At 37.5% G+C, this 22042-nt stretch overlaps 1 protein-coding gene across 1 annotated transcript in view; it reads right to left on the bottom strand.

Moving 5' to 3' along the window:
• Positions 1–22042, bottom strand: part of ZNF385D (zinc finger protein 385D) — a 298572-nt gene that overhangs the window by 119093 nt on the left and 157437 nt on the right. Inside the window, 1 exon segment of the mRNA XM_030328864.1 lies at positions 535–645. Coding sequence (XP_030184724.1) covers positions 535–645 — 111 coding nt within the window.

The raw sequence follows: 22042 nt of genomic DNA, 5'->3' as shown, positions 1-22042 counted from the left end.
TTTTATTCATCAGGGGCTCGAGTGCTTTGAGGTCTTTTAGACTCCCTATTAAAATGCTAATACTTCTGGGGTTATAACTTAAGAGCTCTATCACAAATATCATCAAGGACACAAGAGCTGATCTGGAATTGGGAACCACCAAGGCAGGTAAAAAAATTTACAAAGCAAAATGTTGGCCTCGAGATTCAATTTGGGACCTATCTTACTTCAGAGGAATAGTTTATTAAAAGTCTCGTTGGTCCTAAATTTGACTATTCTCCAAAGGGAAGTGTATTACCTAAAGTTAGCATTCCCAAGAGAGTATAAAATACCATTAAAGTGCAAGTACAAAATATTGTATATGTGTGATGTTCCCATAGTAAGCAACCAAAAATAATACAATAAACTCCGAAATTAAAGGATGTAAGGAGTTAAAAATATTATCTTTGAATTTTGACATGCTCAGTTACTGAAGAAAAATGTTTAAGGAATCTCTTCTGCAAGATTAGAACAGCATAATACATTTTTTCAGTGAATACTAAATGGTAAACTTACATCAGAATTAAATCTCAACTGGCAAATGTTGCATGATATGATTTGCTTTCTTCGATGAGGAAGAGGAACCCCGAATGTATGATTTATTACAGCTTTCTGAATCGGGTCCATCTGTAATGAGAAAGAAAATACAACAAATAGAAATAAAGCTTGTCAGTTCCATTGGAATGTTGCCTATTTCATTAAAGAGCCAATCTGTACAGCTTGAATCTACTGCTCACATTATAAAAAACATTTTTATTCTAAGAAACAGCATTTCTACTTTCTTGGAAAATAGACAATAAGCTCGAAGCTCAGTATGATAAGAAAATGATAAATGTACCCATTAGAGTTTGCATACTAACTGTTTTTCTCATTTACGATCAACAATTGTCTCAGTTTGATAAACCTAAATATAATTAAAGGTTTATCAAAACTCAAGTTATTGCAAATGCCAGCAATCTTACACAGTAGTGTGTCTATGCCATTGCCCCAAATGGACTTGTGAATAGACGTGGTCAGATGAACAGTTCTGAAAATAAATTATGCACCATAATCCAACATTAACCTTATGCTTTGTTCGGTACCTTTTCTATGTTAAGAATGTAGTATATAAATCCTACTTTCTAAGAATTCAAATGTATAGAGCTATCAATTCACTCAACAATCATTTATTGACCATTTAGTATAGATTGCTATTCTATGAACTTATTATTTGAGGTTCAGACAGTCTAGACCAGATTAGTTATCTTTCTCCATCCCATATTCTCAGGATAGGTCAAGTGCAACCAAACACACAGTATCAGCAATCCAGCTCTAATAAAACTCATCAGCTTTGTCCTACAGTCTACATCAGTGGTTCTCAACTGTTGGAGTGAGATAAAAATTTTGATCTGCTTAATACTTTTCAACGTTTATTTATTTTTGGGACAGAGAAGACAGAGCATGAACGGAGGAGGGGCAGAGAGAGAGGGAGACACAGAATCGGAAACAGGGTCCAGGCTCTGAGTCATCAGCCCAGAGCCTGACGCGGGGCTCGAACTCACGGACCGCGAGATCGTGACCTGGCTGAAGTCGGACGCTTAACCGACTGCGCCACCCAGGCGCCCCAGATCTGCTTAATACTTGTGCAACCTCTTTGCTTATCTGTGTCTCCCTAAGGTGGTGATGAGTTTTAACAGTAATAACATGTGAAATTTATTTAGCACAATCAGTGCTAAGCACATTACGAAGTCAATAAATGTTGGCTATTATATTTTCTCTATCACAACACATGTGAAGATCAAAATTAACTTGAGTCTCACACTCCTATGGTCATTGTTGGCACACTACTAATTTCTCACATGACCAAGAAACATTTCGAAATAAACGTTACGCATACAGCCATTACTTCTGTTGAATGCCTGCAAACTTTAGAACTCTTAACTCTCATCAATATAAAGTTCTTATGATCGTCTCACAATGGATTAAGATGGCTTAGAAATGATTTGACATATACCACAAAGCTAAGAATGTGTCTGTGAAATGATGCTCTAATATTCAGCTTCTGTGATACGTTGTAGTTTGTTGACTGCCCTAAACAAGTCACTGACAAATTCCACGTCCTTTTGTGTATTTCAGATTATCAAAACCAGCTCACTCATAGGCTGTCTTCACAGGTAAGTAGGAGGAAGCTTCTGTCTATATAGTCACAATTCCCACTAGGCTATCTAGGCATCCTTAATGTACAGAAAAAATAATAGCACTCAGCATTTATTAAGTGCCTTCTATGAGCTAAGTAATAGGCTAGGCGGTTTATATATTAAACAGTTACAACGATTAAGAATAACTTAAGGTTTATCTTGATAAAAGGTTTATCTTGACCATTTTGGGGTCACCGGGGTGGTTCATTTGGTTAAGCATCCAACTCTTCATATTGGCTCAGGTTGTGATCTCATGGTCATGTGCTCAGTGCAGTGCCTGCTTGGGATTCTCTCTCTCCCTCTCTCTCTGCCCCTTTTCCGATCTCTCTCTCTCTCCCTCTCTCTCTCTCACACACACACACACACACACACACTCTCTCTCTCTCTCTCTCTCTGTCTCTCAAATCAATAAACATTAAAAAATATATACTTTATTTAAAAAATGTCATAACTTTTATCTTCCATCATCACTTTCCTTTTTTTATCTGATGTTCATCCTTTCCCATATTCTGGAGGAAACTCAGCTACCCCATGATTTTTCTGGTCATTTCCAGAAATTGTTTAAATTCTAGGATCCCCTCTCTCCTTATTAATGAATTCTATCATACTTTTTTTTTCATATCATACTTTCTTTTTAACCAGTTTTATTTTAGGTATAATTTACATATAATAAACTTTAGCAACGTTAAGTGTAGAATTTGATGGGGTTTGGCAAATACGTAAAACTAGTATTATCACATAGAACATTTCTATGACCTGGAAAAGTTTCCTCCTGCCTCTGTGTGGTCAATAATGACTCCTACTCCCCACCTCTGAAATCACTGGTCTGTTATCTGTTCTTTTTGCTGTTTCTTGAAGTTCATCCAAAGGGAATCATACAGCATGTGTTTTTTTTTGTGCTTGACGGCATTTTCTTTTTTTTTTTTTTTTTTTTTTGAGAGACAGCACGCATGAATCTTAAGTAGGTTCCACATCCAGCACGGAGCCGGGCATGAGGCTTGATCTTACGACCATGAGATCATGACCTGAGCCTAACTCAAGACTTGGGCACTGAGCCAACTGAGCCACCCAGGCACCCTTCCCGACAGCTTTCATTCAGTGTGATGCTTTTAAGATTCATCCATGTTGTGGCACGCATCAGTAGCTTATTCCTTTTATTGCTGAGCAGTATTCCTTTTACACGGACGTGCCACAATGTCTTTATGCATCCGTCAGCTGATGAACATGGGAATTGTTTCCAGTTAATTCTTATTATCTTTTCGAGTCTTAACACACAGTCTAAAGTACATTCCTACATTCAGTTCCGTGTCTTAATCTACACATTAAAAATCAATTTAAAACTACAGTCTCTTTCGGGGCACCACGGTGACACGGTTGGTTAAGTGTCTGACTCATGGTCTCAGCTCAGGTCATGATCTCATGGGTTCATGAGCTCGAGCCCCGCATTGGGCTGTGCATTGATGGCCTGGAGCCTGCTTGGGATTCTGTCTCTCATTCTCTCTACCCGTCCTCCCACTTGTGCTCTCTCTCTCAGAATAAATAAACTTAAGAAAAAAATAAGGCTACTCTCTCTTTCTTCGTTTAGACCTACAAACGGTATAAGTTCTTTTTTCTCTCCCTCTCTATACACACACACACATGAACACACACATATATGTACATATACACACACATATATTTTGTTCTTCAGGTCCCCTACCCCAGCTAATCTTCCAAACCTTCCTCACCCCCATTTCATCCTCCTTTCCTCAGAGCCTAAAGGGAAAATGCACAGAGTTTGACAAGCCAGAAGCCACACAAATGTGTGAATCTGGCTGCTTCAACAGCCATCATTCTGTGTCCCAGGATCACTTTTATACTTGTTTAAACATGCCATCGCAAGGCTTCTCTGACAGCAATCACAGAGAACACTTGGGGATGATTTCCCTTTCAGCCCAACACCTCAGGAAAAATTAAAAGCGGAAAGAGGTTGCTGACTTAGAGGTAGCTGTTTTATCATATGCTACTGCATCTGTTTGGTACATAAATGGGGCCCATTTCCATCTGGGGATAAGGTGAATTATGCCTAGAATCCATTTAGGAGTACTGAAGTCCCCTTAGAAGGATACTATAATATAAAAAAATATGGGGCGCCTGGGTGGCTCAGTCGGTTGAGCGTCCAGCTTCGGCTCAGGTCACGATCTCATACTCCGTGAGTTCCAGCCCCTCCTAGGGCTCTGTGCTGACAGCTCGGAGCCTGGAGCCCGCTTCAGATTCTGTGTCTCTCTCTCTCTCTCTCTCTCTCTCTCTCTGCCCTCCCCGCTCATGCACGCGCTCGTGCTCTCTCTCTCTCTCTCTGTCAAAATAAATAAATAAACATTTAAAAAAATAAATTACACATTTATATTAAAGATGCTCTCTGAAAATGAATAGTGCTGAATTTTTATCATATAATGGTGAACAGCATATTATTTTGGTCTTTCAAGTAACACTGGGGAAGCAGTGACCACATTCCATCCAAATTTGTGTAGGAGGTGTTTTGGAACTAGACATTTAATGTGAATGTGGCAGATTCTCTAGATTTAATTCTTTTGTTTGAATTGAATGATGTTCTGATCACTGTGACTGTAAAATCAAATTTCAAAATGCAAAGTAGAATCTTCTTCAGAGACAATTTTATTTCCCAGTATACTTAAAAAAAAAAAACAAAAAAAACTCCACCTCACTGAATTATTTTCAACGGTGGATTTCACAAACTATAGTTATATCAACAAAAGTAATTACCTTTATCATTTTAGAAATCCAATGCAACAAAACGGTGAGTTTAATGCCTTTATTAATGAGCATGAATCCTATTCACCTCTCTAATATATACACCTTTAAGTAAAACCGTCTGTAACAAGGAATCATGAAAGGGTAAAATCTAAATAATAAATAATAATCGGTTCTATTGTTAGTTAATTAAATGATACCATGGGGCACCTGTGTGGCTCAGCCGGTTGGGCGTCTGACTTCAGCTCAGGTCATGATCTCGAGGTTCATGGGTTTGAGCCCCGCTTCCGGCTCTGTGCTGACAGCTCAGAGCCTGGAGCCTGTGTCAGATTCTGTGTCTCCCTCTCTCTCTGCCCCTCCCCTGCTCATGCTCTGTCTCTCTCTCTCTCTCAAAATAAACGTTAAAAAAATTTTTTTAAATTAATAAATGATACCACATGTTATGTAAAAGTCGCATCTATTATCAACAAGCCACTTCAATCATTTTGTCTAAATATACCATTATTCATCATTATAATCAAACATTTTGTTTAACAGGAAGCCTTATGTGTTGGTTCCCCCTCCCCACCATAGGTTGTGATCCGTCAAAACAATGACACTTTATTGTGTGCATGCATTTTATCATGAGTTTTTCTACAAAATCAGTCTCAAGAGACGCCAATGTGTATAGACAAGAAAAGGGGTTCTTGGGTCAAATAAACTGCAGGAAACCTCAGTGCTACAGCCTAGACATTCACAGTGCCCAATAAAATTAAATTCTCTGAGATAACCTACAATAAAAATCTGTTTTAAATAAGTAATTTCTAAAATAATGTAACCAAAACTTTTGTTTTCTTTGTTTTTAAATTTAACGTCCTTGTTTAGTGCATACAGTTAAGAAAATAATGACCTGGGAATAAAATCACCATAAAATACAAATGAAAACATAAAGCAAAAAGTAAACCAAAAATGTAACAAGAAATCAGATCCGTAAAAGCTTCAATACATTTCACTTAACTCATGCAGCACTGAATTAAAACTAAATTAAATGGTAAACTCTACATGATATTTTCATACATATTTATCTAATGTCTAAAGTGGGATATTTTGATGGCTAAAATTTTCCAAACACATTATCCAACCCCCCAAACAAGCAAAAGTGAAGAATGATACAGTACCTATTCATATGTGTACCCAAACTCTAGCCTAAAATTCAATTTCAAACTCTGCTAGGGCCTTACTTAAAGCCAAATGAATATGTTTTTCTTCATTTTAGGCTTAAGGATCTTTGCATTTCTATCTCAGGTCTTACTTTTCCCTCCCCTCCCCTCTGGGCATTCTGCTAAATCGATTCGTAAATGAGCATAGAAGGGACAGCCACTGCTCAAGATTCCCTTCTCTAAAATGCCTGTTGTATTTTCTGAGGATGGGGGTTAGCCCTGAGTTTATATTCTCTGCTTTAAAGACTTCCTCTCTTTCTTTTCCTATTATTATTGTGGCTTTCGGTTTTAAAATCAAAGAACAAAAACGCAAATGCCAGAAAGTTTAGAAGTTCAGAAATATAAAGTTTGTCTCTTCCACCTGATATTTCTATGTAACAATGACTGGTAACAATAACTCTAAAGGTGATGCTCACAGGCATTTACTGTGTATTTTTATGTTTATGAGCGCCATTTTTATCCTAACAACTTACTATAAGCTCTCATTGCCCCGTGCCTAATATCACACAACTACTAAGAGGCATAGCCAGCTAAGACATACATCTCACTCTGCCCTGCTGTCTCTGGCAGGAACTGACATCAAGCTTTGTGATGTCCTTTGTCCTGGATGTTTGTGACTCTGTAGTATTAGGTGACACTGGGCTGAGGTCCTAGTGGATTTGTTATGTCAACTATGATTAACAAAATTTGAGCTTATATCACTTCCATTCACATATTAGAAAGCACTAATAAAAAAATCCTAATTATCCTAATCCTGCAACAAACTTGTTCATTTGTAAAATTTGCGATGTTGACCTTCTGCTTTCACTTTTTAAAATGTTTTGATTTTTTTTTTTTTTTTTTTTTTTGAAAGAGAGAGAGAGAGAGAGTGCAGGGTAGGGGTAGAGAGAGAAGGGGACAGAGGATCCGAAGCAGGCTCTGTGCTGGACAGACTGACAGCAGCAAGTCCCATGTGGGGCTCCAACTCATGAACTGGGAGAAAATGACCTTAGCCAAAGTAGGAAGCTCAGCCAACTGAGCCACCGAGGCACTGCTTTACTTTTTTTTTTTTAATGTTTATTTATTTTTGAGAGAGAAACAGTGTGAGCGGGGGAGGGGCAAGAGAGAGGGAGACATAGAATCCAAAGCAGGCTCCAGGCTCTGAGCTGTGAGCACAGAGCCCCACACAGGGCTCAAACTCACGAACCAGGAGATCAAGACCAGAACTGAAGTCAGATGCTTAAGTCACTGAGCCACCCTGCCCACCTCCCTGCTTTAACTTTTTAAATGGATGTATATACATTTAAAAATGTATATATATTAAGTGTATCTATCACTAAAAGTCTATCTATCGTTAAAATGTTGTTTTTTAACCTGTGCATACTTCCATGTTAATCACCATCCCAATAAACATATAGGACATTTTCAGCAATCTAGAAGGTTCTCAGAATGGAGCCATAAGTTTGGAAGTCCCCAGGCCACCTGCATTTCTGACAAACAGGCTACAAATTAGGGGTCTGATAACTTGCTAGAATGATTAGCAGGACTCAAGAAAATACTATACTTATGGTTAGAGTTTCATTATAAAAGATACAAATCAGGGCTGATGGGGGTTTTGGGGTAATGATGGTGTGGTCTAGAGCTGACAACCAAGAAAGAATTCTTGAAGAAGTCTTTGGTGGAAAAAGGTGATTTTATTAAAGCATGGGGACAAGACACAAGGGCAGAAAGAGCAGCACTGGGGTTGGGACCAGTATCTGATTATACACCCTCAGGTTGGGAGGGGTTTAGGGATAGAGTTAAGTCTCTAAGGTATTTGGGAAGCAAGGTTTCCAGAACCTTGAGGCTAGGTGTTGTTAGGAATATGCTATTTATTACCATTTGGTAAAACCTCAGTCATGAGACCCTTCAGATGTATATCAGGGACCATATGTTTGGGGTATGATTGCCAGCATATGTCTTGGGGGAGTTGAGATAAAGGAAGTTTCCAAAGAAATCTTTATATGTTCAGGTGGACTTACCGGATCCTGGGGGTCAGGATAATGTTAAGCCGAGATTCCCCTTTGCCCCTAGCAAAGTGTCATCATCATCAAGGCAGAGGAGCTCCTAGAGGGAGGTGACTCTGTTGGTCTCAAGGACTTGTCAATGGGCTATAGGCGGCAAGGGAATTTAATTTTTCATTTGCCTTTGTTTCCCCATCACCATGGTAAGCACTTAAACCCCTTTCCTTTGTTCTTGGGTAGCCAGGAGTGTCCAAAAAATATCACACATATCCCACCTGGCCGGGGGTGGAGAGGTGCTATTAGCCTGTACTTGCCCTCAGCTTGCCCTATGCTCCCCCATCAGGACCGACCAAATGGAGAGTCCCAAAGGGTGATGTCTGGTAGAATCTTGAACATGGAGCTTCCAGGTCACTTCCCCAAGAAATTGGAATGCATCACCCTTCCCCAAACCCTCACAGCTAAGAAGTATGCCCAAACCTTGGCGTCTAGAGTTAATATCTATTGAGGTTTCATCACATACACAGGGCTGACTGACTGAATCACGGGCAAAGTGAATGAACTCAATCCCTAGCCCCACTTCCCTTCCTGGAAATCCAGAATGATAAGCCCAATCCTCTTTCTGGTTGGCCTTTCTGGTGACTGGCCTCCCTCCAGCCCGAGTCATCTCATTAGCGTAAACCCAGGTGTGACAGGGTGTGCATGATTCACAAAGCCACTTACCACTCAGGAAATACCAAGAGTCTAGAGTTCCACCTAAAATCTAAAAACTGAGGACAAGGAGGGCCAAATTCTTTATTATACAACAGTTGTACATCTTTACGCATATTTTTACACAGGTATAAACATAACATAGAATATTTTCTTTTTTTTTCCTTCCATTTAACAATATATCTTAAGAATACTTTCATTTAGCATCAGTTTTCATGTTTACCAATTAAATGGTGGCATACTATTTCATTACGTGATTGTACCACAATCAGCCTGTTGCTGGATATTTAGTTTGTCACAATTTAAATAGCACGGCACAGATCATCTGTATTGGTGTCACTTTGTTAAGAACCACAGCATTTTAGAGCTGGGAACAATCTGAGTGATCGTATTTTGCCTTCTCATTCTATTGACAAGGCCACTAAAGCCCAGAGATGTGAGTACCAGTAGTAGAAAATGCACAACAAACCATTTCTCCACATCCCTGTTCTAGGTTCTTACAGCTGTAACATGTGACAGTGAGTCTAATCCCTCCTCTTTGAACCCCCAAATAGGAAGTAACAAATGGTTAAAATGTAGTCTGAAATGTTGCTGCTTTTATTTGCTAGTTGTTCTTTTTTAATGTTTCTAAGCTTCTATGTCTTTACCTCTAAAATGGAGTGATAATCACATTGGGTTATTACGAATAATGAACTATATAAAGTGTACACTGAGCCCAGCACTGTGCCTGGGCGTTCAATAAAGGCAACTGCTTCTTCTATTACTATTTTATAGCAATAACAGTGAATATCATCATTCCTTTCCAGAAGCAAAAAAAAAAAAAAAAAAAAACCTAAAAAAAGAGTAAAGATACCTTAAAGGGTCCATGTGATCCAAAACCATCCAGAAAAAAAACATAAGTTTAACTACAATCAACCGTGTAATTGAAAAAAAACAATAGCTAATTTTAAATGAGCACTTAGACATGTGAGGCATTGTCAATAAGGACTCTATGTCTCATTAAGTCTTTACAGTATCCCTGTAAGGGAGACACTTTGGTTTTTTCCTTTTAATAAATTTAATTTTTTCTATAGCAGTTTTAAGTTCACAGCAAAACTGAGCAGAAGGCACAGCAGTAGATACTTTATTTGCTCCCATTTTACATATGAGAATGTTTAGGTACAGAGACATGAAGTTAAGCTCTCACGGGTAGGCAGGTCTAGACTGGTGATCCGAATTCAGGTAGTCTGGCACCACCATTTTCCCAGTTGATAAACACAGTGCCAGATTTTCTTTCACCAGCAAAAGAAAAATACCAATGTCTTTACACATACACACACAGGCGTGGATGGGAGAAAATGTCTGCAACATCCAAATCATCAAAGATTATTTACTCTGGCTACATTGAAGAGCTGTAGAAATCACTATGATTTCTAAAAGATAACATACCAAAGCCAAAATGTTCAAGGCATATTAAAAGGCAATTTGTAGAAGAGAAAATCTGAACGGTCACTAAAAACATAAAATGTATTGGTTATTGTGAAAGTAAAGTTTAAAATAACAAGAAGACAGAAGGCAAAAACAGTCTGACAACATTTCGTACTGACAAGGATTTGGGAAAAGTGCAGAAAAATTTGGCATCACCCAGTAAAACTGAAAATGAACTGAACATATGATCGGAACATTCAAGCTCTGAGAAACTCTGGCTCCTGTGCACTAGAAGATTATTACCAGGAAGTTCCCTGTAGTTTTTTTTTTTTTTTTGTATCAGTAAAAACTTTAAAACAACCTAACTAGCCAATAATGAATATTCAAAGAGGTATAAAATAAAATACCACACAGAAGTTACAAGGATTCATTAAATATTTCTTTATCAGCATGGGGATATAAACAAAATATAATGTGTCATAATATCTGCAATATGACATCAGAACTTACAAAAAAATCACACATGCATACCCAATAAATAAAATAAGAAGGAATGATTAGGATAGCATCATTTTATAACTCCTAAAGTAATGTGCCCAGGAAATGCCCATTACTTAGCTAATGAACCAAAAGAGACAACCAAATATCAGGTGTCTCTTGAAGAACTACAAAACCCCTTGCAAGGAAGTCATGCTCAAAATAACAAACTTGCATCCGATCAAGCCTCTGGATGTAATTACCCATTCTTAGGAAATATAGAGACATGGGGCACCTGGGTGGCTCAGTCAGTTGAGCATCCGACTTCACCTCAGGGAATGGTCTCACAGTTCATGGGTTCGAGCCCCGAATCAGGCACTGTGCTGACAGCTCAGAGCCTGGAGCCTGCTTCAGATTCTATGTCTTTCTCTCTCTCTGTCTGTCCCCCACTCACGCTCAGTCTCTCTCTCTCTCTCAAAAATAAGTCAACAGCAAACAGGAAATACAGGGACAAAAGAACATGGTAAAGGTCTCTACATGGATGGAGAAAGGGGAATATTCATGCATTGTTGGTGAGAATGTAAATTGGTGCAGCCACTGTGGAATACAGTATGGACATTCCTCAAAAAATTAAAAATAGATTACCATATAATTCAATAATTCCACTTTTGGCTATTTACCCCCCAAAATGAAAACACTAATTTGAAAAGATATTTGGACTCTTACACTTACTGCAGCATTATTTTTAATAGCTAAAATATGGAAGCAACCTAAGGGTCCATCAATATAAATAGATAAGGAAGATGTGGTATGTGTGTGTATTAATACATAAAATATACCACATCTTTCTCATCTATTATGTACATACATACATCAGCCGTATATACATATATATGTATAATCTATTTATATATCTTATCTATATCTATATATCTATTTATATATTTATATATCTATTTATATACCTTATTTATATATATCTATTTATATCTTACCTATTTATATACATACATATATGCTACAAAAAAGAAGGAAATCTTTCCATTCACAATATTGAGGGTCCTAGAGGTGTTATGCTCAGGAAAATAAGTCAGAGAAAGGCAAAGACCATATGTTTTCACTTACAAGTGAAATCTAAAAAACAAATGACCAAACAAATGAATAAACAAAAACAGGAACAGATTCATAAATTCAAAGAACAAATTGATGGTTGCCACAGGGGAGGAGGCGGGGGGGCAGGCAACATAGGTGAAGGGGATTAAGAGGCACAAACTTCCAAGTTATAAAATAAATAAGTCATGGGGATGAAAAGTGCAGCAAAGGGAAATAGGATTGTAATAGCGTTGTATGATCACAGATGGTAACTATACTTATGCTGGTGAGCACTGCATACTGTACATAACTGTTGAGTCACTGTATTATACACCCGAAAGTAATGTGTCACTTAGACTTCAATTATCAAAGGAAAAGTCTCCAGGGCACCTGGGTGGCTCAGTCGGTTGAACATCTGACTCTTGGTTTTGGCTCAGGTCATGATCTCACAGTTCGTGGTTTCAAGCCCCATGATGGGCTCTGTGCTGGCAGTGTGGAGCCTGCTTGTATTCTCTCTCCTCTCTTTTCCCCTTCCCCGCTCCGTCTTTTTCTCTCAAAGTAAATAAATAAACTTAAAAAAAAAAAAGTCGTCACACTAATGAAATCAATAAATAGCTAGAATGTAATAGGGGAAGACCTATAACTTTAAACATACTTAAGAGACCTAGCAATCAATTATAAACAATGGGTATTACTGGATCATAATTCCAACAAACTATTTAATAAAAATTACAAGACAACAGGGGGGAAATTGGATATTCACAGTAAGGAATTATTTTTGATTTTTAGTGGTAATAATTGTTGTGTGGCTATGTATTAAAAAGTCATCGTTTAGAATACACAGTAAAATATATACTGAGGAAACAATATTATGGCTATGTTTGCTTCAAAATAATTGAGAATATTTGGGGGCTAAGTGAGTGGAGATATAGACGAAGTAAGATTGATTCCGAGTTGTTAACTACCGAAGCTAGGTATTGGCTATGTGAGTTTTTTTATACTGTTCTATTTTTGTACATGCTTGAAATCTACCATAAGATAGACTTAACAATAATCACACACACATACAATCTATAAATGGTTTGTGGACACACAACATGTGTATCTAAGAGCATACCCATGTATACTAGAATGGAAGGAAGGATGCATACCAAACTCACAACAGTTGTTGTCTTTGGGGATCTTAGAATGTGACCGGGACAGTGGCTCCAGAGGACGAGAACTACATCCATAACATTTCATTCCTTCTAAAATGTGGAACTAGAAGCAAAAGTGACAAAATATTAACAGCTATAAAATTCTGGGTGAATATGGGTTTCACTACAGTATTTATCATGCTTTTTACTTACTTTAAAAGATCTACAAGTAAATGTTCACATGCGAATCCCTCAGTAGATCATACGTGAGTGAAAATAAGTTGAGGGATGATGCCTTTATTCTCCTTTCTTTGAAATTTGGGCTGGTAGGGAATTTAACAGGAATACCAATCACCCAAGACTAAGACACAGCTCGGAGTGAGGTATATGGGGGTGCTGAATAGAGATACGCATGAAGTTCCATTGTTTCTCTGCTTTTGCCAAACAGCAAAGGACACGCAAGAGTTCATTCAACAAATAAATTCATTCAACTGGAGGTAGCCTTATTCCCATGAATCTCATTAATCAGGCCATGCCCCAATCTTCTGATTTAAATAAAGTAGAAAATATAACACATATAAGTCACATAGGTTCATTAAAGGTATAGCCATTTTTCAAAGCACCAACCTTCAATTCTTTTGTATATTCCAGTTTTTTTGTCTTGAAAACTATTTTCCCCATGCTTTCTAGCTCATCTTCCCCTGACTAACACTTACTCACTTTTCAGGACTCAAATTTTCAGGATACCTAGCTGGCTTCTCTCAAATGGGCTAAGTCCTCCCACTCATCCAGCAAAACACTCCATCATACCATCGATGATATCTCTTAAGTTGTTTGTCTCTCCCAACAGAAAGTCAAGCCAAGGCAGGGGTGGGTCTCCTTGTTCTTTTTCTCAGGAAATTAGTGGAGTGGCTCCCACTTATCATGGGCTCAATGCATGTCTTTTGAGGTGCTAAGTAAACTGAATAATATTGAAACCCAATAAAAAGAACATAATACCAACCTTGGAATGGTATTAACAATAGCAGTGAGAAAACATGGATTTAGGAAACTTTAGGCATTGAAGGTAAAGTAAGCTTATTGGAAGCAAAGTCACAGGAGAAATGATTCCGTGATACAATATGGGATATAGGAGATTGACTTGGGGAGTAGAATCTAGAATTACAAGCTAGCACGTAGAATTTGCATGTATTTCCATCTAAGCAACAGGGCAATTGTTGATAGGTTCTTTCATCTACCGGTTATGTGCCAACATGAGGCCACCTTTTCCCCAGGCATCTTCCTCAGCAAAGGCTAACAGCCATACTGGTGCCCTGATCAGTTAAGGAGAAGATGATTTTGCTCAGAAAAACCAGTACTTGACTTTGATTGAGCAAAGGCATTTGGATGCTCTCCAAGTACTCAAGACATGTCCAAATGTGAGAGATTTCATTGTCAGTAGACCTCTGCCATGGCTCCTTTTCCTAATGTTCCATGAATAGGCTAATAAAGTGAAATCTAAAAAGCTCAAAGTAAATGGATTAGCTTGAGGGGATTTTAAGACACTACCTTTCTCAGAATCCTTTGTGATCATGCAAACTGCATTTAACCAATGTATTATGGCCCAGTCATGGAATACACACAGATACACGCATTTTAGGATTTTCAAGTGCAAATATGAAATTGTTACCAATACAATTTCTCAGTCATGGAAGTTCAATCCTGGTTACAACTTTAGAAATTATTTCTTTGTGGTATTTTCAGTGGGTGGGATCTATGTTTCACACATGTTTATATGCCCTGTGGCTCTCATTCCTTTCTGTGGAACTCAAAATATATTTAAAATTTATTGAAACTTCTCAGTTTATAAATGAGAAAAGCTATACCCTAGAGTGGGAGAGGAAGTTGGAGAAAAAAAGGAAGGAAAGGTGATTTTATTCCACTGATGGGCTCCCTTTTTCTGCAATGTTATACTTTTTGCTAGTCAAAAGAATACTAAGTTTGTCTGAAAAGAATGAAAGTTGCCTGATCACACTCATAATGCCCTGTAGAGAAGGTTGCAGGGCTTAATTTAGATGTTTTAAAAACTTTGTTATCAGCATTACAGGGACTTAATTTAACTCAAATGAATGTTTGATGAGAATCCTTTTTCTGGTGGACTTAAATAGCAAAATCTCTTCCAAAGACAACAAATGCTTAAGGTGCCTGTCTGTACAGGAAGTCAGGCTTCTCAAGAGACTTTAGGGTTGGTCTCTGAATAAGATTTAAAGTAATTAAACCAAACAACTCCAGAGTTGGGATTCCTTTTACATGTAACGCCCCAGAGAGCATGATATTATTGACTGAGCAAGAAAGTAAATTCTAGAAATCTATTCTATTACCTGCTGTACTAGAAGTCCACAAACACATCTGGTTCCCAGGCAGGTCACTAAACTATGGGTCAGGTACTGAAATCTGCTGTGCTGTGAGATGAACGGAAAGGTACGGACAAATATACTGTTGCACATAAATTAAACGTGGCTAAATTGAAAGAATTTTCTCTTACTTATTCTGGAAGTATGTCCTTCCTACTTTTCTCTTGAACTCCTTTCTTTTACAGAATCATGATGCTATCAGATGAATTTATTTATTTATTTATTTATTTATTTATTTATTTATTTAGGTAGGTAGGTAGGTAGGTAGGTAGTTCTGGCTTGGAAAATTAAAATGTGAAAGTCCTATGCTAATTGGCTTTTTTTAATTTAAACTTTTTTTAATGTCTATTTGTTTTTGAGAGAGAGACAGACAGACCACAAGCAGAGGAGGGGCAGAGAGAGAGGGAGACAGAATCTGAAGCAGGCTCCATCTAGGCTTTGAGCTGTCAGCACACAGCCCTATGCAGGGCTTGAACCTGCAAACTGTGAGATCATGCATGACCTGAGCCGAAGTCAGATGCTTAACTGACTGAGCCACCCCGGTGCCCCCAGTTGGCCTTTCAACATTTTCTTTTTTAATATTTTAACCATGTGTTCATTTCCCGGGGCTGCCATAACAAAATACGGCAAATTTGTTGGCATTATCTCACACTTCTGAGAGCTAGAAGTTCAAAATTGAGGTCTTGGCAAAGCCGTGCTTCCTCTGAGATCTGTAAGGAGAATCTTTCCTGCCTATTCCTAGCTTTTGGTGTTTTCCCATCAATGTTTGGCAATCTTTCACTTATAGATGCCAAGGATTACTATAGTCCTCTGCTTTCACACTGCATTCTTCCTATGCGTGTCTGTCTCTGTGTCCAAATTTCCCCTTTACAAGGACACCGGTTATATTGGATTTTGGACCACTCTACTGAACTCATTGTAACCTGACAACCTCTACACAAATAAGGTCATGTTTTGGGGTCTTGTGGGGCTCAGGCTTCAACATATCTTTCTGAGGGACAATTCAACCCATAATAAATGGAAGGGATAGTGTGAAAATCTAGAAATCACTGTAAAATTTACTCAGGCACTAATTCTAGGATTTCTTGGTTAAAGGAAAGTAAAACTTAAAATCAGTTTCTTTCTTTTTTCTTGAGGTTTTATTATTATTATTTTTTAATGTTTATTTATTTTGAGCGGGGGAAGGGACAGAGAGAGAGGAGGACAGAGGATCCGAAGTGGGCTCTGTGCTGACAGCAGGGAGCCTGATGTGGGGCTTGAACTCATGAATCATGAGATCAAGACCTGAGCTACAGTTGCGACACTTAAATGCCTGAGCCACTGAGACACCCTTTAAATTCAGTTTCTTTGTCTTGTTAACATGATCAGTATAAGCCTCAAAGAATGTTGCAATCCCCAAGGATCTGGAAGAAGAAGAAGTTCCAAGTATTGAAATACACAGAGAGAGGAGAATGAAATTGAAAGAAGGAGTGTAGATCTTTACTAGCAAGCCTGCAAATAATTGAGATGAGGTATTCTGAAATGTCACAAAATGAAAGTTATGAAGTCTCTAGAAAGTTTAAATAGTGGCACATTAGTATGATCTACGTGATTATCCTGATTTTAATTGTTTGGTTAAATTACAAATGACATATATTTATGGGCCAATATCTGACACTGTATTTTTTTCTTGTTCTTTGTTTGTTTCTTTGTTGACATCACCATTTAATGCTTTCGAGAAAGGATAACGATGTCTGGGGTCTTTTTACACAAATTCCATCTCCATAGGTAATCTATATGATCTGTTCTAGCATGTAGATGCGAAGATAACACATATTAAAATGAACCATGTCAGAATATTCCTTCTTGTTTTTATGTTTTGTTAAGAACATAAATATACATATATGTCTGCGTATATGGATGTTTATGTTTGTGTATGTGTATATACATGTGTGCCATGCATAATATTAAGGTATCAATTTACATACCAGTATTTATCCACCAATTCCCTACATAGTCTCTCGCTACTTGGAACTTGGCATGACTCCATTTATTTTGTCCTGTGTTTGGCTAGACTTGATCATTTCTTGAAATATTCTACACCTCGCACTAAAGTATTCATTCACTAACTTACACACACGCTTCCTACCCCTGCCCCCATATGTTTCCTATACACCTGTTTCCCTTAGCCAGTGATACGGAATTCAAGCCACAAAGGAGCATTTTGTATTTGTCAAACGCTGGTTTCCATGAACTAGCACAGGCCCGTATCTCGGACTCATTTCCATTCCTCCCCTCTGATACTTTATTCCCCTAATATAGATCTACTGGCAATTTCTTGCTTAATCTAACTGTGGTTTTTGTCTCCTTGTATTTTGTAAGGCTTTTTCCTTTCTTCAACCTTTATGACTTATTTCTTACATGTATAATTCCTGTCTATCACTCCAAATGTCATCTTTTCCAAGAGGAACCCATCTGCTCTTAGTATGCAGGGCTAAAGACTCCTCCTCCCAAGTTTAACAACACCCTACACACACTCCAGCATCATGTCACACGTTGTCTGCCACTCAAACGTTCTGCCTATAGTTCTCCCTTCCCCAAACTGCAAAAGATGTAGTGTTACTCTTCAAAAAACAGGTGTCTAAGCACAGAAAATGCTCAAGAAAGATTTATTGTTGAAGAAAGGAATTAGATATGTAAAAGTAGCTTATTCTAGCCAACTGTCAATCACTTTATTTTTTATCTATTTATTTATTTTTTATTTTGTCAATCACTTTTTTAAAAAGCAGCCCAAGATATCACTCTTGACTGAAGGCACACTGTTCAATTGTATAGAAAAATGCACGGTCATCTGAGGCTAATTGTTTGAGACTTTAATGTAAATACTCAAAATAAAGTGCATGTTGAGAAAGAAAATAATAATATGCCTCTGAAAATGCCTGCCGTATATTGAAGGCACCCATTCTTAGCCCTGGCTATACACACTGAGCATAAGCTGAGGAGCCTGTAAAAGGTACACAGCCAGAGCCCCAACACAAGGCAAATTCTGTCAGTGTTTAAAAGGACCTGCGTGGTGGGTGGCTAAGAAGTACAGTTAAAAGCTTGATAACAGAATCAACTTCCTGTGATGAAATGTTTTCCCCATGTGTTTCTGAAAACCAATGTCTTCATTTCCATCAACGAATAATTTTTAGCAAAATAATCCTATAAAGGATGTGGTTTTGCCCTCATTTTACAGAAATGGAAACTGAGGAACAGCCAGGAGAATGATCTACCAGGGTAAACTTCATATTCCCAAGGAGCTCCAAGACTGAATCCAGGTTTATCGAAGTCTAGTGTTCTTCCTACAAATTGCACTGACTCTGACATGTGGAATAACATAAGAAACTTCTGGACTCAATTTAAAAACTGGAACTGAATTTGGGCTTGTTGGGAATTGGGAAAGGACAGGAAAAATGCACCTTCAAGAAAAAAGAACTGAGAAAAAAAATCACACCAGAACAAAGGCTATCATAAAGTATTTCTAACAATTGAGTTACTTTTATTATATTGTAGGCTACCTTTTTTATTTTATTTTTTAATTTTGAGAGAGACTGAGCGTGAGTGGAGGAGGGGCAGACAGAGGGAGACACAGAATCCAAAACAGACTCCAGACTCAGGTGTTAGCACAGAGCCGGACATGGGGCTTGAACCCATGAAACGCAAGATCATGACCTGAGCCGAAGTCAGTCACTTAACCAACTAAGTCACCCATGCGCCTCTACTGTTGGCAATTTTTAATCCCCCAAAGTGTTTCTAAAGCACTGATTCACTTCTCTTTCTCTCTTTCTCTACTTTGCCTGTTTTTCACTTCCTGACCTTTTTAAGGATTTAAATTAAAATAACTAATGTAAAGCTGAACTAGTTAAAAGCTTGAATCAGATTCTATGAATTCCAAATGGTTAGCAAGCTGCTCTCAATTGTTAAGATCAAGGAAGGATGAAGACAGGGCTATCTGGTATTCCAGAAATCCTAAAGATTAAACCAACCTGAACCCAAAGTAAAGGTGATCCAATACCTAAGGGTCTCTCTTAACCATGAAGGTATATTAGATTTTGTTTGCATTTAAACAATTTGGTGTCTACCATATAGAAACGTGTATATAAACCTTTGAAAACAGTGCTGTTGGACTACTGGTGGCCTCTTGCATAAACCACAGCAAAACTGTACAAACTATAATTGTAAGAACATAAATTAGGGGTTTGCAAATAAATCTCAGATGTATTCCTGGGAGCAAGCGTTGTTGAGAACGATGGATTTAAGAAGTTATTTTGTTAGTTGGAACACTACATTGCATTTTGTATCCCATGCACTTCCGGCCTTCTTCATAGGGACTCTCTGAATGTATATAATTCTTTTCTATTTTTATTTATTTCATCAAATAATGCATACATGGTAACAAATCGAATAGTACACCAGACTTTCAGATAAAAAGAAAAACTCTTCCACTCTAACCCTCCCACCCCAGAGGTAAATGTGTGAATGTTTATTATTTATTATTACATTAATATGATCACTTTATGCCTGTTGATATCATAGCTCTAAATAACACACTAACATATTCCTATCTCTAGACACTAAAAAGAGATTTAACATATAGACACCACTGTACTTTTTTCTTTTCATATTCCTTTCAATAGCCTTTCAAAGTTTTCTTACTTTGAATATTCTATTATTTTACAACTACACATAATATTTAGTCCACATTTACCTTTGATTCCATTAACTTGAGTCAGGATCTCAAATTTCCTGCTTGAGTTATTAGTTTTCTTTCATCTTTTTGCCTTCAATTGTCAATTTCCAAATTCTCTCAACTATATTTACCCTTCAAAATGTTCAAAATTTTCTAACTGAAATAGTCTGGCCTCTAATTATAGGCCCATTCTTCCAGGCTTTGTTCAAGGGGAACTTTAAAACTTAAAAGCTAATAAACAACATTACCATTGTGTTGGCCTTATCAGTATTTTGTCTGCTGATTACATAATGTCATAGGATTCAATTTCTTTTCTATGATTCCAATGCTTTGAATCTTGGCCTGTTCAAAAGAGACTATTTAGTTTAGAGAAAAGTAGCTTCCACTTTATTATCCATCAAATGATCGAAATTCTGTCCTATTTTCGACTACATATGCAAACCACACTTTCTTATTGTTCGTTTTATGTCTTTTTCTATAAATGTATTTTACTTTAATTTAGAATGAATTTTCTTCTTTTTGATCAAAACTCATGTTTTGGCCATATCATCTCATGTTCTCTGTTTTGTTCACACATCATTATACCTACAGGCCCTAATTCCAGACCTTCTCCAAGGTCCTGGCTTCCTGCTTTTCTCCCTTTATTTTCCTGTGCACATCCATCCACCATCTATCTGGCTTCCAGAAATGTTTAAAAATTATCTTTTGGAGACCCAAAACATGTTCTGGGTCTTTGTTCTTCTGCAGCTCTGTCTTTTTTTTGTATTTCTTCATTTATTTCAAGGAAATCTTAGGAGAAAAGGAATGGTATTGTGTATGAACCTTGTCCGTTTTAGAATAAAACTAGAAGTCATTCCTAAATATGTTTAAATAGGGGTGCCTGGATGGCTCAGTCGGTTAAGCGTCTGACTTCGGCTCAGGTCATGATCTTGTGATTCGTGAGTTCGAGCCCTGCATCAGGCACTGTGCTGACAGCTCAGAGACTGGAGCCTGTTTCAGATTCTGTGTCTCCATCTCTCTCTCTGCCCCTCCCCCATTCACACTCTTTCTCCAATACTATAAACTAATTATGAAAACACACAGAACAATTTATATTGCTACACACTCTTTCTCTCAAAATAATAAACATTAAACAATTTAAAATATGTATGTTTTAAATAACAAACCTGGAGAGAGGTAACCTTGGCTCCTAAAAATGTGTACCAGTCCAATAATCTGATATCAATAAATTATAGTTTGCAGGTAAAGGCTTATTGTTGCTCTATTTGATTATAAAAAACTACTCCATTTAAATAATTACCCTTCTAAACAAATTTTAATATCAAGAACATGATTTAAGATCATGTCACTTCCTTTGAGGTCTTCTGGGAACTCTTAGTGAAAGCTGCTTTCCACTACTTCTTAGAATAAGTAATTCCTTCAATCATGAAAATCATACATGACAGCTAAAAACTGCATTTTTCTCCTTCCTCTGTTACTGAATACACCTTGTATTTTAAGTGAACTTTGTAAACCAATTCTCCAGATCTTTCTTCATAACAAGTTACATTTTGTCAAAAAAAAAATATCTTGGCTAAGGAAAAAACAAACATAAAAAAGCAATCACAATGAAGAAAGTGCACAGTACCAAAGACTTCTGCTAATTACCTGGCAAAATAATCTGGCTGCCTGAGCACATCTGGGATGGCAACGTTAAGTCTTAAGGAAAACACATCACAGATCAACTGTCAGGTGGCTAAGCTGAATTTTGAACAATTCCAAAACATCAAACAGGAAAATCCCATGCACTGTATGACAGAGCTTGGCAAGAGTTTTTGGAGTCATTTGCACTTTATCATATAAATCTACACATGAATAAAGTAAGGACAACAAAGGGTTCAAAGCTATGGTGAAGGTGATAGCTATACATTGGAAAACGAAGAGATGGAATTGGTTTAAAAAAAAAAAAAAAAGGTGTCCTGGAATATAAATCTTGTGGTGCATAGACTTGG

The sequence above is a fragment of the Lynx canadensis genome, chromosome C2 (genome assembly GCF_007474595.2).
Source record: "Lynx canadensis isolate LIC74 chromosome C2, mLynCan4.pri.v2, whole genome shotgun sequence".
NCBI lineage: Eukaryota > Metazoa > Chordata > Mammalia > Carnivora > Felidae > Lynx > Lynx canadensis.
This window is presented reverse-complemented; position numbering and strand designations above follow the sequence as displayed.